The 17997-nt window shown below is 43.3% G+C and overlaps 1 protein-coding gene and 1 non-coding gene across 2 annotated transcripts in view; both read left to right on the top strand.

Moving 5' to 3' along the window:
* MPPED2 (metallophosphoesterase domain containing 2) overlaps nucleotides 1-17312 on the top strand; it is a 208154-nt gene extending 190842 nt beyond the window's left edge. The window contains exons 5-7 of the mRNA XM_052652834.1: nucleotides 7506-7621; nucleotides 11794-11907; nucleotides 15966-17312. Of these exons, the coding sequence (XP_052508794.1) occupies nucleotides 7506-7621; nucleotides 11794-11907; nucleotides 15966-16084 (349 nt within the window). The 3' untranslated portion in view covers nucleotides 16085-17312. The remainder of the gene's footprint in view (nucleotides 1-7505; nucleotides 7622-11793; nucleotides 11908-15965) is intronic.
* Nucleotides 15272-15345, top strand: TRNAG-UCC (transfer RNA glycine (anticodon UCC)). Its single transcript has one exon. It is a non-coding gene; the product is annotated as a tRNA-Gly (tRNA).
* Nucleotides 17313-17997: the final 685 nt, after the last annotated feature.

Raw genomic sequence — 17997 nt, 5'->3', positions numbered from 1 at the left:
ACCTACTGCCTTCAAAACAAGAATGGCTAACTTTTACAAAACCCCCAGGTTCTTGTAGTTTTAAGTGGCACAGCCAACCCTCCAGCTCTTAATTAAATCCGGGTGTTCCCTGAGCTTGCACTTTTCCCCTTTACAGCTTTCGTGCAGAATCCCAGCAGATCCCACCTATGCTTCCAGCCCTAATCTCTGCAGGGGGCACCCAGGCAACTGTCTTCATTAAGAATCCTAAAACTTGCTGATGCACCCTACCCTAGTCCCATGGCCCTTGAGGAATTGTTGGCACTGCCCAACACCAGGGCTGTAAACCTGAGTAGCCCACCTGAACTGAACAAGTACCAACTGTTCGTTTCCAAATCCTGCTTTGCTGGGGTGTGCCCAGCCCCCACTGAAGTTGGTGGGGGAGTGAATGGCCATTCACCTGTCCAAACCTGGGATTTATGCTCCAGCAGCTCCCTTCCGCCCGCCCCACAGGATTGTGTATGGCAAACACACATGACCTTTGCAGCGATTTCATCTTAGCCTGCTTCCAGAGAACAAACCTGTTTTGTATTGACATTGTTCGGAACAAGTTCTGCCTCTGTGAACTCCCATAGCACCTGCCCCTGGACTCTCAGCCCAGAGAGGCCAAGTGCCTGTAATTCTGAGAACAAGGGGGAGGGTGCCTTGACAGCATCTCCAGCATCCATCCATCTGAGTCTTCGGTCCACTGGCTTCAGGCAGCTGAAGTCCTCCCCTTCCTTCCAGGATTTTCTGATCCCTGTCTAGGAGGGGCAGTCGCGGGCTCGGATTGGCCCTTGGCAGTGGGGTGCTTTGTGGGACGTTTTCTTACAAGTCGGTTCCCATGTGGCATTTGTTAGTCACAGCTAATTGTTAAGTCCTTGGCCAAGGCAGTAGACGTTGTTCCTGTGGATTCTTCCCTCCTCCTCCTCCTGCTTCCCCCGCTTGCCTCCCCATTGCTACAGAACAAAACTCATTGTGGGCCACTGGAGATTGGCTGTGCACACATTTTCCAGTGAACCCCTGATGGGCTTAGTCCTGGGGTTTCGTGTTTCAGGTTGAAACTCAACTGGATAAAACATTATTCATTGATGCTGACACGGTCAGTCTCCACTCTGTGCGGCTATTTCTCCCACACTGGACTTGGTCCCTTACAGGCAATTTAGGTAATTCATTGAGAGCAATTTGCAGCATTTACTCAGAACATAGATAGGCTGCAGAGAGTGATAGAATTTGGTGGTTTTTAGATCACAGAAAGATCATCAAATGCCAGGTTTTGCCAGCTGTGTTCAGAAGCGTAGGTCAGAAAGGAGGAGGGGGCTGAGGGAGTGAGCAGGTTTGGAGCCCCTTCCTCCCCAGCAAGAACACCCCTGCCTGTACCTGCTTTGGGTCTGGGGCCTCTGCATAACATTTCTGCAGCCTAAAAGCAATACTGGAGTGGGTAGCCATGCCCTTCTCCAGGGGAATCTTCCAACCCAGGGATTGAACCCAGGTCTCCTGCATTGCAGGCAGATTCTTTTACCATCTGAGCCACCAGGAAGTCCAAAAGCAGTCCTGAACTCCTGTAATGGCATCCACCCTCTTATTCTTTGCTCAGATGAAGAAACTGGCCCGCTGAGGTCCTTTCTCCTATCTAAAGGTCTTGTGCCTTGGTGAACTGATTCCAGAATGCGAATGAGCACACAGGTCTCCCACTTCGACATGTCCCATTTATTGTACCATGCTGGGATAATTCTAGAGCTCATCACTGGGCTGCTTTTCCCATTTATTGGTCACTGTCTTATGGAAAAGGCCTGATCTGGAGGATCCAGAAGAACAGCAAGCATCCAGCATTGTTGAAGTCACACTGAATTTTCACTAAGAGCCACCTCCATCACAGTGCCATGGAGCCCTCTGCAGTTAGGCAATGCACAGCCTCAGAGACTGTATTGATCAGCCTTGTTTATGTATGTGAAAGCCAGAATGAAAACTGGGCTGCAAGGTTTCAGTTCTGCATTGTGCACAGAAAGAACACAGGCTTTGAAGCCAGCAGATCTGGGTTAAAATCTTGGTTCTGCCTCTTGCCAACCCTGGGAACATGAATAAATAACTGGGCATCACTGATCATCAGGCTTTTTATCTAAAAACAGAGCTGATAATACCTAAGGATTATCAAGGATTATTTTTTTTCGATATCAAGGATTGTTGATACCAGTATCAAGGACTGTTATAAGAAATTATTAATAAATATACTAGTCTATGTAAAACCAGACCCCTACGGAAAGCATATTTCTTTATGTTCATTCAGTTGTGTCCAACTTTCTGCAACCCCATGGACTGTAGCCCACCAGGCTTCTCTGTCCCAGGGATTCTTCAGGCAAGAATACTGGAGTGGGTTGCCATGCCCTTCTTAAGGGGATCTTCCCCACCCAGGGATCGAACCTGGGTTTCCCACAGTGCAGACAGATTCTTTACTGTCTGAGCCACCAGGGAAGCGAGCATATCAGGGACTTGATAAATGTTCATTTTCATATAACTTAACCTCTCTCTTGCTCTTGTGCACATACAGGTTTGAATCAAAAGAAAAGCCAAACATTTTCAAAGTTTACCCTTAACTTGGAACCGTCTGGATTTTGTCATAGGCTTAACATTAACCAAATAAAATTTAAGGTATCTCTAGACCATGGGCCTGTCTTAATCTTTTACAGAGCCCTTGTAAAACTGAGCATTTCCTGGGGGAATACGGCTGTGGGTTTCTAAGAGAAAATTCTATGAGGAAAAACTGGAAAGAGTGTCCCATTCCTTTGACTCTGGAAGCCGCTGGGATACCCTGGGGGTTCAGGGGCTGACTGCCCTCGGACAGACTCCGGCAATGAAATCAGAGCCCCCCATTGTACCAACGACTTGGGTGTGCTTGGGACTCTTTCAAACCCTTCTTTATTCACCATTCAGACAGGACCCATCGGCCCAGAAGCTTGTTTTCAAAATCTAGGAAAACATATGTTTTTGCTTATTTTCCTCTCTCTCATGCCAGAATGCACACTAAGTCTTCACTGGGTTCTGAACTTGCCTTTTTTCTCTCTCTCTTTTTACTTTTAAAACAAATCTGGGAAGCGGGTCATTATTGTATAATAAAGGGGAAAGATGGGCATCCCAAACTGGCAAAGCTCTGTTTTAGACTCTAATGAAAATATTGAAGATCCTGAAGACAGGGTAGTCCTGAAAGTCGAGAGAGAGCAAGGTTGGCTCATTAAGGTCTGGAAGGGTCACAGACAGTGTGGTTATGGAAGGACTGTTGATTGAACGTACACTGTGTACCAGGTGAGTCTCAGGCCGCTCGTAATCCTTGGATTTTTTTCAAGTATATTTTGTTTATTTGTTCATTTATTTATTTAGCTGTGCTGGGTCTTAGTTGCAACCAATGGAATCTAGTTCCCTGACCAGGGATCGAACCCCCCTCCCGCATTGGGAGCACAGAGTCTTGGCCACTGGACCACCAAGGAAGTCCCTATTTAGTCCCTAGATTTTATAACCAGACAGTTTGATACTCTGTTAGTTTTCTTTTGCTGCTATAACAGATCATCACAAATTTAGTAGCATAAAACAACATATATTTATTTTTAATATATTTTAAACTGCAGTATAGTTGTACAATATCATTTGTTACAGGTATACAATATAGTCACAATTTTTAAAGGTTATACTCCATTTATAGTTATTATAAAATATTGGCCATATTCCCCACATTGTCCAATACATCCTTGTAGCTTATTTTGTACCTAACAGTTTGTACCTCCTGCTCCCCTCCCTCAGTATTGCACCTCCTTCCTCCCCTCTCCCCCCTGGTAACCACTAACTGGTTCTCTATATCTGGTGAATCTGCTTCTTTTTTTGTTGTTGTTACGTTCTCTAGTTTGTTGTATTTGTTAGATTCCACGTTTAAGTGATATCATACAGTATTTGTCTTTCTATGTCTGACTTATTTCACGTGGCATAAAACCCTCCAAGTCCATCCATGTTACTGCAAATGTGAAACATTTACTCTTTTTCATGGCTGAGTAGTATTCATTGTATATGTATGCCGCATCTTCTTTATCCACTTACCTAAGCCAACACATATTTATTACCTCTCAATCCGTTGGTCAGAAATCTGACAGCGGTCACACTGGGCTGAATCCAGGTGTCAACAGGGCTGTATTCCTTTCTGGAGTCTCTGTGAGAGCCTTTGTTTTCTCTCCTTACGTTCTCCAGCTTCTTGACACTGGCCACATTCCTTAGTTTGTGTTCCTCTTCCTTCCTCTTCAAAGCCAGCCACAGCTAGTTGATTGTTTCTTACACTGCATCACTTTAATCTCATTTGCCTGCCTTCTTCACTGTTAAGGACCTTGTGCTTTCACTGACCCACGTAGGTAATCCAGGATCATCTCCATAGTTTAAGGTTAGGTCCTGAACTCCATTGGCAGACTTTTAATCCCCCTTTGTCATGAAAAGTAATATATTTATAGGCTCCAGGGATTAGGACATGGATATCTTGGTGTGTGGATAATGATTGCCAATCACAGATACTTAGGTCATTTACAGGGCTTCTCTGATAGCCCAATCGGTAAAGAATCCACCTGCAATGCAGGAGACCTAGGTTCGATCTTGGGTCAGGAAGATCCCCTGGAGAAGGAAATGGCAATCCACTCCAGTGTTCTTGCCTGGGAGATCCCATGGACAGAGGAGCCTGGAGGGCTACAGTCCACGGGGTCTGGACTATAGTCCAACAAAGAGTTGGCCACGACTGAGCAATTAATACTAATGACTAAACCACCACCACCATGCTAAACACAATAGCTGCATATACTAGAACTATTTTAGTTGCAAGAAACAGGATCTAACTCAGACTAATAAGAAGAAAAGGATTTTGGTACCTTATATACTTGGAAGAAAAATGTGGTTTCCTGTGCCAACAAGATCATCAAGGCACTCACTTCTTGGCTTGGCATTCTTTGTGGTGATTTTTTTTTCAAGCACAAACTGTCTGCACGGTGTAAAATAGCTCCCGGGCAATACTAGGCTTCCATACTTTCTCAAGTTAGGATCCCAGAGATGAAACCACGACTTGTCTTTAGGTTGTTGTTTAGTCAGTAAGTTGTGTCTGACTTTTTGTGACCCCATGGACTGTAGCTCGCCAGGCTCCTCTGTCCATGGGATTGTCCATAGACAATTGTCCATCAAGGCAAGAATGAGTTACTGGAGAAGAAAATAGCAATCCACTTTTTACAAATGAGAAAGAAGAACCTGCCTCCCAACATAGGAGACATTTCCTTCTTCAAGGGATTTCCCCGACCGAGGAGTCGAAGCCCCGTCTCCTGCCTTGGCTGGTGGGTCCTTTACCACCGAGCCACCCAGGGAAGCCCTCTCTTTAGACAGCTCCAACAAAATCCTGAGGATGACTTTCATAGGCAGAAACCATCCCTGTGTACTTAAGCATTTTATGGCTGGATTTCAGAACCATGCAGTTGATGTACTATTCTGGTTCAGAGCTCATTTGACTTCAAGCAATAAGACACTCAAACTTGAAAGAATGCAGAGGGAGGCTTACTCACGGCAAGAAGTAAGTTAATCCAGATTGTATATGAGAAGGAGAATTGCATGGTGATTAAGAGGCTTGGTTTTGGAATCAGACTGCTTGGGTTTTTGTCTAGTTCATTGCCTGTGTTTACCTGACCACTGTGTGCCTCCGTTTTCTCATCTGTAAAATATGCTTAATAAGAGCACCTATCTCATGAGCATACTGTGAGCTTTGAATGTGTTAATACAAATAAAGTACTTAGAGTGGTACCTTGACATGGAGTGAACACTCACTAAATAATAGCTTTAATAATGATGATTGTTACTGTATAGCTATTGTTATTACAAGTACGTTTTCTGAGGATGGCTTAGGGCCTTGGTTAGGAACCAAGTCAGATACTTCCTTGGTTTCTCTTTTTCTAGCTGAGGCCACACAGTCTGTTATCTCTGAAACGTACTCTCAGCCACCTCAGGTGTGGTTCTCACCTATAAGGTGGATCTTCACCGGGCTGCCAGGTGCCATCCTTTCACCTCTGGCCTTGACCTTGCACGTGTGTGTGTTGAGTCACTTCAGTCATGTCCAACTCTTTGTGACTCTGTGGACTGTAGCCCACCAGGCTCCTCTGTCCATGGGATTCTTCAGACAAGAATACTGGAGTGGATTGCCACGCCCTTCTCCAGGGGATCTTCTGGACCCAGGGATCGAACCCATAACTCTTATGTCTCCTGGGCAGGCAGGTTCTTTATCACTAGCGCTACCTGGGAAGCCCCTTGACTGTGCACGCCCACCCCCAAAAGAATGATGGTTAAGTGTTTCTGAGTGCAGAGTCTTGAGAGTCACTGATTAGTCTAACCCATGACTGGCTTTAAATAGTCATGCCCCTATTGTATTAGCTGTGACAAACCAGGTGCCCTTGTACACAGGGTTACCTCTCTCAGTGGGCATGGACGGGTCAGCTTAAGCTGAAGGGAAAAGTTGGGCTTAGCCAGGAAACTGACCAACTTGTCTTTGATGTGTATACCCTAGTAAATTAGAATTTTCCTGCAGCACAAAAGAGAATTGGTTTTGAAAAATAATGGTTACATCTAGATATTTGGGAACAAGACAGCACTGGGCACTGTTTGGTGCTGATGTGATTTAGCCTGTAGTACTTATAGAAGAAAAATGATCATTCTCCCATTGTTATAAATGATAGAGACATTTTCAGCTCCAGTTAAAAATCCTCATTGGATGGACAAAGACACCACCATTTCAATGTAGAGCATCAATCTCAGAAACTCATTCTTAGAGCAGACATCCCTGAGAGGGTGGAATGCATGCATTTGGTGTCAGGAGAATGGATTCCAGAGTGACCAAGTATGTCCCCAGAAGTCTTCCTTTTGCTGATGGGGGAAAATTCCACATTGAGTTTTTGTTCCCTGTGTCCCTTCTCACCTTTCAGAGACCCCCGCCTCCCAGCTCTTTGCAGCATTCTCAGTCCAAGATGTTCAAAACATCTCATAAGTGCACAGGTTTCTGCCTTTAGAGCGCTTGTCTGTTTCTCCAAGAATTTCAGTAAGAATCTTTCTGGTGAAGCCCTTCCATAGTGATGGTGAGAAAGAAGGGAGACAGGTGAAATTTCTTAGCCCTAAGCACTACAGCAAAAGTGGACAGGCTTCAGATCTGGGTTGGGCATCTTTTGAAAGCACTGAAATTTGGGGAAAGACAAAGCATTGTTAAGATTTTGATAGAGGTTTGCTGGGAAAGTCTCCACTGGAAAGGCTCTTGTGCCCCTTTCTAGTTGAACATTCATAGGCTCCACACTGGCTTTCAGATGCGCTGGTTTTGAAGCAGTCAACAAAAAAGCATCCTGCTGCCAGGGCCAACCATCAAAAAGAGAAAAGAGAGCAATGCAGACCATAGGGGAATGAATGTGTGAGAGCGGACATGTGGCTCTGCTGGCCTGATACCATGTACATTGTCTCCCCCAAAGGACCCCGTGGTTTAATGGATGGGGCTTTAACCTGCCCAGAGGTCAGTCTCTGCTGGACAAGTGGAACCTCATCCCCGAGGGCATTGACATACTCATGACACACGGACCTCCTCTAGGTAAGTGAAGCAAAGGTGTCCTTTCGTTATCTGTGATGCCTTTTTTTCCCAAGCATAATGACTAATGCTTCAGGGACATAATCATTTTCCTCAAAAAAAAAAAGAAAAAAAAGTGATCGAAAAAAGAAAAGTCAATGTCTTTAAAGAAACCCAGTATGATAATTAAACTCAGCAGTTCTGCTGGGCTTACAGGTGTTCTTGAAATTAAATTTTTTGATTTAGTCAACTCAGGAAAAAATCAAATGAGCATAAAGCACCACAGTCCTTTGAGCTTGATCATTTATTTTAAGAACTGTATTCACTTTGGAGTGAAGGGGTGGGGTGGGGACCTCCCAATCACAGGGCTTTTGAATGGTAATGAAATGATGGAATCTTTCATTCAGAGTAACTCATTTTCCTTTTCCGTGTAATAGTGGAACCTAGGAGATCTTTAAAAGTTTAACACTGAGCTAATTATACAGGAAAAGAATCTTTTCTCTCTCTCTTTTTTTAAGCTGAAGTGTTAAGTAAGGGCTCAGATGGAAAAAAAAAAATTGCCTGTAATGCAGGAGACCTGGGCTCGAGCCTGGATCTCCTGGAGGAGGGCATGGCACCCCACTCCAGTATTCTTGCCTGGAGAATCCCCATGGACAGAGGAGCCTGGTGAGCTACAGTCCATGGGGTCACAACGAGTTGGACATGACTGAGCGACTAGGCATGGCACAGTGTGTTGAACCTTACTTAAAGATGCTGGATCTTACAGATAACAGTGAAGCTGCATCCCGCTTTAGATTGCCAATGTGCACCACATTTACATTCAGTTATCCAGACTGTGGGCCAGAAGATGATTATTCGATATATATAATTATCTTCTAATGATTCATGTGCTTGTTAGTGGTTCGGTTTAGCCACAGAATATTTTTCAAACAGGTTGTTGTTGTTGTTTAGTCGCTAAGTTGTGTCTGACTCTTTCTGCACCCCATGGACTATAGCCAACCAGGCCCCTCTGCCCCTGGGATTCCTCAGGCAAGAATATTGGAGTGGGTTGCCATTTCCTTCTCCAGGGGATCTTCCTGGCCCAGAAATTGAACCCACATCTCCTGCTTGGCAGGCAGATTCTTTACTGCTGAGCCACCTGGGAAGCCCCTTTCCAAACAGGACCACCACCCTGATCCTCCCATCTACTGAGTGTCTATTATGCTGGCACATCCTCGTCAAACGAAGATATTCTCAGGCAATCCAGATGTTTCCTTTATAGTAGGAGAGTTTCCTTTTAGAAAAAAAAATAGTATTCAAAACCAGAAACAAGAAATCTATCGTCTTTAATTGTTAAAATGTTCAGTGCTAGGAAAGTTTTCTTGATCCTCTTGGTTTGGAGAGAGGGGGAAAACAATGCAAAAATAAATGATTTTTGTAATTTTTTCCCTGTGGTTTGGGGTTGCTGTCCATGTCACTTCGCTCCTCTGTCAACCTGAAAAATAAAAGATACCTAATGCACATCCCCTAATGTGAATTTAATCTTCATAGATGTTACCCCCTCCCCACCCACACCACTTAGTGCTGCCTTCCTGCCCTAAGAAACAGCGGAAGGGAGGACCAGGGCATGAGCCACGGTGGCACATTTTCATAAAGAGGAGTGAAGGGAAAACAAGACAAGGAGCCCTGTGCAGACATGGAATTTACACAGATTTGCACAAGATCAGCACTTCCCGACTTTTCAAAGCTTCAGAATCTCCATCCCTGTGCTTTTTCCCTACCCTACCCCCACCTCCTCCATACTTTACACAGTTATACTTAGCAGTAACCTTTATCAAGTCATAAGTAATTAATTTCCCTGCTTTACAATCATTGGAGACTAAGTCATTCAATTGCTGGCGAAGTATTCTGCTCAGCATGAGTTCAGTAGAGAGACACTGCAGAGACCAAATCCTAGCCAACTCCATCCTTTCCCTGAGTTACCTAGTTAGGTCTGGGCTTGATCCTCTTAAGGCTGTTTACTGTCAGGGACTTGGGCATCCTCAGCATAGAAATGTTTACCTGCCTGAAGTATTATTTGGAAAATAACTTTGAACAGAACAATTGATTTGTTGTTAACAAAGTCATTAGCTTTGGTACAAAAGCAAGTGGCAGTCGGTCTGAATTCTGGCCTCCAAAGAATTCATACATTCCAGGAACTCTTTTTTTTTTTTTAATTAATTTTATTGGCATATAGTTGCTTTACAATATTGTATTGGTTTCTTCTGTGCAACAAAGTGAATTAGCTACACGTATACATCTATCTCTTTTGGGGGAGATTTCCTTCCCATTTAGGTCACCACAGAGCACTGAGTAGCATTTCCAGCAGGTTCTCATTAGTTATCTATTTTAGACATAGTGTCAGTAGTGTATATATGTTAATCCTAATCCCCCAATTCATCCCACCCCCATCCGGGAACTCTTAATAAAGAGGCTGCCATCCCTCTCTTTGTAGTAAAGTTGGAGTAACCTAGAGAGCGGCTGGGCATGTCGCAGGGTAAGATCTACATCAGAGAGTTCCAAAATGTTAGTGAAAGGAAAAGTCGCTCAGTCGTGTCTGACTCTTTGCGACCCCATGGACTATACAGTCCATGGAATTCCCCAGGCCAGAATACTAGAGTGAGTAGCCTTTCCCTCTTCCAGGGGGATCTTCCCAACCCAGAAATTGAACCGGGTCTCCTGCATTGGAGGTGGATTCTTTATCAACTGAGCTATCAGAGAAGCTCTGTTAATAAAAAGTCAGGCAAAGTTTTCATTAGGTAAAGCTGAACATTAATCAGTATAGTTAACTGGGAATTCTTGTGAATATTCTGGACTAGGAGGTAGGAGGTGAATGTGGGGATTGGCCTTGAATCTTTTTCTGTTAAGAAAGGAACCATGGCACATGGGACTTCATTATTATGATACAAGCAAGACACTTTTGAGATGTTTTCCCTCTTCCAAAAAAAAAAAAAACATCCATGAGGGAATATGCCAGTCACTGTGGGTTAAAGTTTTTCCTCTAATTAGCAAAGTTTTGAAATCTCTGATTGAATTTTTTATAGGGCCCCTTGCTTGTAGTCCACGCTTTTCCATATTCTCTGTCCATTCCCCAGTCAGCATGTCTTTATAGAGATGTTAAAACTTCATTTCTACTGTTTTGCCAAACAAAGTGGAGTGAGCTGGTCTCTCCCTTTCTGCCTGATCAGTTCTGAGTGGTAGAAATCACCTAATGGAGCAATGGTGTGTGTTCCCACTGATTATGACTTAGCCTTTTGGCCTGTCTGCTTTCCTAACACCCCACCCCACTGAGGCGATTGGATTCCATTCTGGGCCATAATCATTCAGATAGCTGACTTTTGCTATAATTGATGTCAGTTTTCATGGATTTTCTGCATTAGGCATAGAACTAAGTGGCTTTTCCGTGAAGGCAGTCCATCAGCCCCAGCTTACTGCATGCCACCATGGGGTCACCATGGTTGCCCCGTTGCTAGAGAGGAGACCAGAGGAAAAGCTCGGCATTCTCAAGCTTGGGTCATCAGGAACCACCAAGGGTTAAGGGTTGATGTGTTTAAAGTGAACAGGGACTTCCCTGGCGGTCCAGTGGTTAGGACTCTGTACTTCCACTGCAAGGGGGCATGGGTTCAATCCCTGGTCGGGGAACTCTTAAGATTCCACACGCCACACTGTGCTGCCAAAGATAAAAAATGAAAATGAAAATAAAGAGAACAAGCTATCTTGTGGCCAGTTTATAGGAAGTCCCTCCTAGCCCTTCTTCTTTAAAGTCTACATCTTGGAAGTAGACTGCTCTAAGAGAGCTATAATTTAAAAAAGAAAGCAACTGAATTGAGAGAAAAAGAGAGAGTATGGGACTGCCGGGAATAAATGTCATTGGGCCCGTGAAGAAGATTTGAAGCCCATGGCTGAATAAATCAAATCCCTCACAGGGAGGGGGAAAAAAATGTTAATTAACAGAAGAAAAAAAAATGGAAACCAAAAAAAAAAAAAATTTTTCAAGATCCTAAAGAAGACAAAGTGACGAGTGAAAAGTTCCTTAAAAGCCATTGTAAGCTTTAATGGGGAGGCTAGGATTACAGATAATGTAATAAACCTTCTGTGAGTTATGGCTTCCTGAAAGTCTAAATGAAACCTTACCTGAAGACAGAAAATTAAGAGTATTGATTGCATTTTACCCTTAGGTTTTCGAGACTGGGTTCCAAAGGAGCTTCAGAGAGTGGGCTGCGTGGAGCTTTTAAACACAGTCCAGAGGCGAGTCCGGCCCAAACTCCATGTGTTTGGTGGAATCCATGAAGGTAAGACCAGAAGAAAGGGGTTCACAACATTATGAGTCATTATGCATGATCTCATTCCACAACGGAGACCTTAGTTACCGGGAATAACTGGAGTGGTGGTTGCCAAACTCTTTACCTGTGGAATGCTTTCAATGGGATGAAATGTTATGAGAAACACTTGCATATAAAGCTGAGAAGTATTTTGTGGAGAACTGCTCTCTTTTAAGCAGAATGTGTGTGCTCAGTCACCAGTCGTGTCCAACTCTTTGCAACTCCATAGACTGTAGCCCACCAGTCTCCTCTGTCTATCAGGGTTCTCAGGCAATACTGGAGTGGCTTGCCATGCCCTCCTCCATAAAGAGAAAGAAACCAAATCTGGTCTACCTTTTGGGAAACCCATCACTAACCCCAGATGACTTCTGGAATCTCAGGGCTCTGATGAAGAGTGTTTGATAACCACTATTGCAGAGCAGCACTAATGGAATAAAGGACAGATTTTCTCTTTAAGACCATTAGAAGAAATGGCCTGGATTTTAGACTAAATAATGTCCTTGGCCTCTTCCTACCTATAAATATTATAATTCATATGGAATATACACAAGACAAGACTTTCTCCAAAAAATATTAATAACTTTGCACATGCAATGAAAGATACAGAACTGAAGTGGTGGAACCTACACATTTGTAGGTAGGCTTTTCCTTACTAAGCTCAGAAAACCATTTCAGACTTCTCAGAAATCATCAGTGCTTTTAGTTGGGCCTGAGGTTAAACAGCATAATTAAATCTCCCCTAGATGGGAACTGGTCAAGTTGCTGTTTTCTGCCTTTCAGGGTAAGCTGTGAAGTCAAGTTCACAGAATCTGAAAGCCTCGCTGGAGGCCCTAGATTTTGCCTCTTGTCACTTTTTCAAACCGGGGGTCCCTGAGCCTTGGGACAGACAAACCTTAGGTTTTGTGGTTGCACCATCATCTCCTGGTTACATATGTTTGTGTGCAATGAGTGTGTGTATGTGGGCAGCCTCCATATTCACTTGCTTATGGCTATTACTCTGAGTTATTTATGAACCTGCAGGTGAGGAGTTTAGGCCTGACACTGCAAAAAACCATTTGCTTTGCAGAGTCCTCAATCCAGTGGCTTCCTGGCTAGGTGGGTAATAAACAGCATATTGAAAATCATCCTACTGGGGCCAGAGAAAATCCAGCTTGCTCCGAGTGCAGGCACGAGCTGTGTGGATGGAGAGCAGGGGGCCAGCTCCCTGAGAGCAGATATCATCCTGCCCTGACTTTGAGCCACACTCTTTGGAAAGGAGGGCACTTCTCTAAGGCCTGATACAGGCTGGGAGTAGAAGGATGGAAGATCATGTCTAAATAGCATTTCTGGGGAGCAGTTATGAATTTCTGCATCCTCGCCTATAAGTTTGCATTTTATCCTTTTTAAAAAAAATCATTAATTAGCTTTAAAGTAGCCAGACAATTGGGGAATTCCACTGAAGTCTCCAAATAATAAACTTGCTTAAAAGGAAGGAGATCATATTCAAATAAACTTGTCTCGCTTTTATTCGTTTAAGACAGCTAAAGAGGGCAAAGAGAGGGCAAATACCAGCCTCCTGATGGAGAGAGATAACAAGACTTTATGACCCCAGAATGAAACAGTGCACATTTTAAATGCTTCTTTTCTTTTCTTAAGAGATTTTTTCCATTGACCCTCATTAAGCTCTCCACAGGCTTATTTAGAGAAATTTTAGCAAATGGAAGGGGGGAAAAAAAGCCTTATCAGTTATTTGTATAAGTCCTGATAAATTTCTTTTTTCATAGATGTAGTCTTGTGTGCCATAAGAACCTGATACCGACATAGAATTACAAACTTAATTACAGAGGCTGTAAGACAAAATATAAGGTATCCAGGGACATGTGCGAATCTGCAAACGTGCTAAAAATTTCAACATGTTGAAATTTGTAAGAGATATGAATATACGGACCAAAGGCCCAGAGAAACTTGCTTAGCTTTCTTCTCATAGGTCACGGGAGATGTATACCACCTATGGGAAGTGTTTTCACTTGAGCCAGTGTCCCGTGGTGTAGGAATTGTAGGAAGCAGTGTCCTATATGGTATCTCTCCAGACCACTTGGACATTTGATTGTTTCTCGTTTAGTTCCTAAGTTGTGTCTGACTCTTCGCGACCCAAAGGGCGGTAGCCCACCAGCCTCCTTTGTCCATAGGATTTTCCAGGCAAGATTACTGGAGAGGGTTACCATTTCCTTCTCCAGGGGATATTCCTGACCCAGAAGTTGAACCCAAGTCTCCTGCATTGCAGGCAGATTCTTCACTGCTGAGCTACCCAGGAAGACCCCAGATATTTGATTATTACTGATTCTTTTGAATAAAATGGAACTCAGCATCAAAGTCACACAATTCAAGTAAGAAAATGTTGACTAAAAAGATGCACAACGTGAGAGTTTTGAGTTAAGTTTTATTGGGGGCAAAATGAGAACTGCAGCCTGGGAGACAGCACCTCAGATAACTGAGAAACTGTTCCAAAGAGGTAGTAGCGGAACGTCAATATGTAAGATTTTGCTGAAGGGGGCATTCAGTGCAATCAAGCATTTACTTTATAAAAGCTTTTCTGCTAGTCACGAGGAGCTGATGTCACCATGAAGGGATTTAGTGCTTTTCTAGATATGAAGAGATGCAAGGGTTGGGGTCCATATAGTCAAAGCTATGGTTTTTCCAGTAATCATGTACCGATGTGAGAGATGGACCATAAAGAAGGCTGAGCACTGAAGAATTGATGCTTTGAAATCGTGCTGTTGGAGAAGACTCTTTTGAGAGTCCCTTGGACTGCAAGGAGATCCAACCAGTTCATCCTAAAGGAAATCAGTCCTGAATATTCATTGGAAGGACTGATGCTAAAGCTCCAATACTTTGGCCACCTGATGTGAAGAGCTGACCCATTAGAAAAGACCCTGATGCTGGGAAAGATTGAAGGTGGGAGGAGAAGGGGAAGACAGAGGATGAGATGGTTGGATGGCATCACCGACTCGATGGACATGAGTTTGAGCAAACTCCCAGAGATGGTGAAGGGCAGGGAAGCCTGGAGTGCTGCAGTCCATGGTTCACAGAGAGTCGGACTCGACTGAGCGACTGAACAACAGAGGATTGGGGTCATGAAATCAGTTCCTGAAAATATTTTAACTATCTAAAGACCTGTTCCACCAGTTTCCCTGGAGCACAGAGTGCCTCACTCTCCATCCTGACCTGCCTTCAGGGCATGTCGAAAGTCAACAGCTACAGCAACACAGGATTCCGTCTCCACAGAGGCAGATGGCAGATGCCCTTGGCAAGCACCAATTTATAGTTGACAGTAAGATCACTTAGTGTTGGAATTTCCCTGATGGTCTAGTGGCTAGGATTCCAGCACTTCCAATTCAGGGGGCCCAGGTTTGATTCCTGGTCAGGGAACTAGATCCCACATGCCACAACCAAAGATCCTGCATGCTGCAACTAAGACCCAGTGGAGCCAAAGAAATTAATTAATTTTGAAAAGATAACTTACTGTTAACTCTCACTGGGGGCAGTTTAGAGCTTATTTTATAAATAAGGAAGCTAGATATTCATGTCTCTCAACTCCCGGTGCAACACCCTATGTGAGTCTCACCTGTCTTGAAGCCCATTTGGGGTTGAGTGAAGGATGTGTTTGCCCTTGAGGAGTTTATGTTACTCATCTTCTTCCCTGGAACTCAATAGTTAATACAGGGCTTTGAAATGAAAATCATATTTGAAGAAAGAGGAAAAAAATGTTTTTTCTTTATCCTCACTAGTAAAGAAATCACAGCCTCTCCTCTACAAATCGAGTGTTGAAATAAAACGAATCACTTTTCTTTGAAATAGAGGATTCCCGCTTTAAAGAAAATAAAATCGGGAGGCAGCTTCTGAAAGCTGTAACATCCAGAGGGGGCTCCACTGAATTTCATCTCACTGCCCACTAGCAAAGACTTTTTTGTTTTCCTTGTCTGATAGTCCTGCACTGAGTCACTATCATTTGTATATTTCACAGTAAGTGTGGCACTCTCTCTCCACAGGTTACGGCATTATGACCGACGGTTACACAACGTACATCAATGCCTCAACGTGTACAGTCAGCTTTCAACCGACCAACCCTCCAATTATATTTGACCTTCCAAACCCACAGGGTTCCTGAAGCTCCAGACACCCAATTGGAATGTGAGGGAAGGTCTTAAAAAACTGCCATTTTTCTAATTATAAACTTAACATTCTCTTCCTTGTTTATTTCCAGATCCTGTGAGTTCTTTTTGTAAATTGCTGGAACACAAATGATGCTAGAGGTTATGCTTCTTCTTCCTCTTTTTTTTAAAATGGGGCATCCATTTGGAATCAAAAGAGCGTTGTGAATTTGTAAAATGACTTCTGTTTTCTCAAAGGCCACGCCATTGTAAATTGTTAGTGTTCGCCAAAGGACAGCCAAGCTTTCTTTTGAAAAGGTGACAAAAGTCTTATTTTAATATGCTTTAAGCTGGAAAAAAAAATAAAGCAGGTAGGCAGTGTTTTAAAAACTACCCAGATTTGCACAACAGTTTAAGAGTATTGTTTGAAGTATTTTATTTTTATGATGTTTGTTGTTGTTGTTGTTTTTCTTGGGAATGCTTCTTTTTTGCAGACGTGGCCCAGATTTAGAGCAATCTTTGCAACAAAAGTAGGCGTGGAAAAGACTTCCCTTCACACTCTCACTATAAAGCAAGCTGTGTCAAGGGAAAAAAACAACTCTTGTTTAGAGGATGGCTTAGCTAGTGAGATCCATATTGTGGTTATACAAGGTCTCATCGTTTGTTTGTTTCTTTTAAATTATTTTAGCTTTAAAAATATGGAAATGGAATCTGTCAAGAGGAGGTATTTCGTGCAGTTTAAAAAAAAAACGAGCGTGCAGACTCCTTTTCAATATGGGTTTATATATATAAATATTTTTCGTGTATTATGACTAAGTTAGGAGTTTAATATTGCCAAGGACAGTACAACTGTAAAGGGGTGCTTGATAGCGGAGCATCAGAAGTCCGAAGGAGCTGACGCATGTTCTCAGAACTCAAGGTCTTAAAGAGCTTGAGTTAAATCTAGGTACACTCGCAGGCGTGTATAGATTTAAATGGATCCAATGGAAGCTAACTAAAATGAGGCTTAGTTGTCCTTTATATTTAAATACCCTGAACTGTCTTCTTACGTCCTTCTCCCTCCCCACCCCCCCATTTTGCACTGTGTGTCGATGCAATCTTCGCTAGCACAAAATATTGTCGCTAATAGTCATTTCTGTTTCCCCATTGTAAATGCTGTTGAGCTTTATTCTATTTTATGTTATCTTGTTAATGAAATTTAGGAAAGCAGTTGTTTCTTTAAATTTATTGTGATATTCTATATCTAGCGGCCTTTATATGCAAATAAAATTGCAAGATTTTTAAATCTGTGCTGTTTGGAGGGTTGGCTGGTGGGAGGATGGTAGTTCAGTCCTGGGGCAAGAGGGATTTATTCATATGCAACATTAGTACTACTCCCTTTCAGAGGAATTAGAATAAGTGACTTTTTTTTTCTAATTTTTAATAAATTTTTATTACCTTCCATTCACGGGCTGGCAGGTAGATCGATAAGGCACTCAGTGTACTCTTTCCTTCCATCACGCTGTCATCTATCTTGCTGTAGATTTCAGAGGGTGAGGATTTCATCTTTAGCTATTGTAAAGTCTGTAGGAACAGAGGGACTGTGCAGAAGAGGGACTGTTGTGGACATGTGTGTGGGAATGAGAAGACAAACCGGTGGGTAACGGAGTAACCCCTTCATGATCCCTTTTGTCCCCAGGAGCAGTCACCATCCCCCCCCCTCCCTTTTTTTTTTAATAAATAAGGTCCACCACTAGAATCCCTGGAAGAGGAAATGGCAACCCACTCCAGTATTCTTGCCTGGGAATTCCATGGACAGAGGAGCCTGGCAGGCTATAGTCCTTGGAGTTGCAGAGTCAGACATGACTTAGAGATGGAGCACGCGCACCGCTAGAATGTTGTAGCAGCCAGGAGGCAGCAGGGGCCAGGTGGGGAAAACCATATTACGTTC

This window comes from Budorcas taxicolor, chromosome 15, assembly GCF_023091745.1.
Source record: "Budorcas taxicolor isolate Tak-1 chromosome 15, Takin1.1, whole genome shotgun sequence".
Classification (NCBI taxonomy): domain Eukaryota; kingdom Metazoa; phylum Chordata; class Mammalia; order Artiodactyla; family Bovidae; genus Budorcas; species Budorcas taxicolor.
Note: the sequence above shows the minus strand (reverse complement) of the source record. Positions and strands in the feature narration are given on the sequence as shown.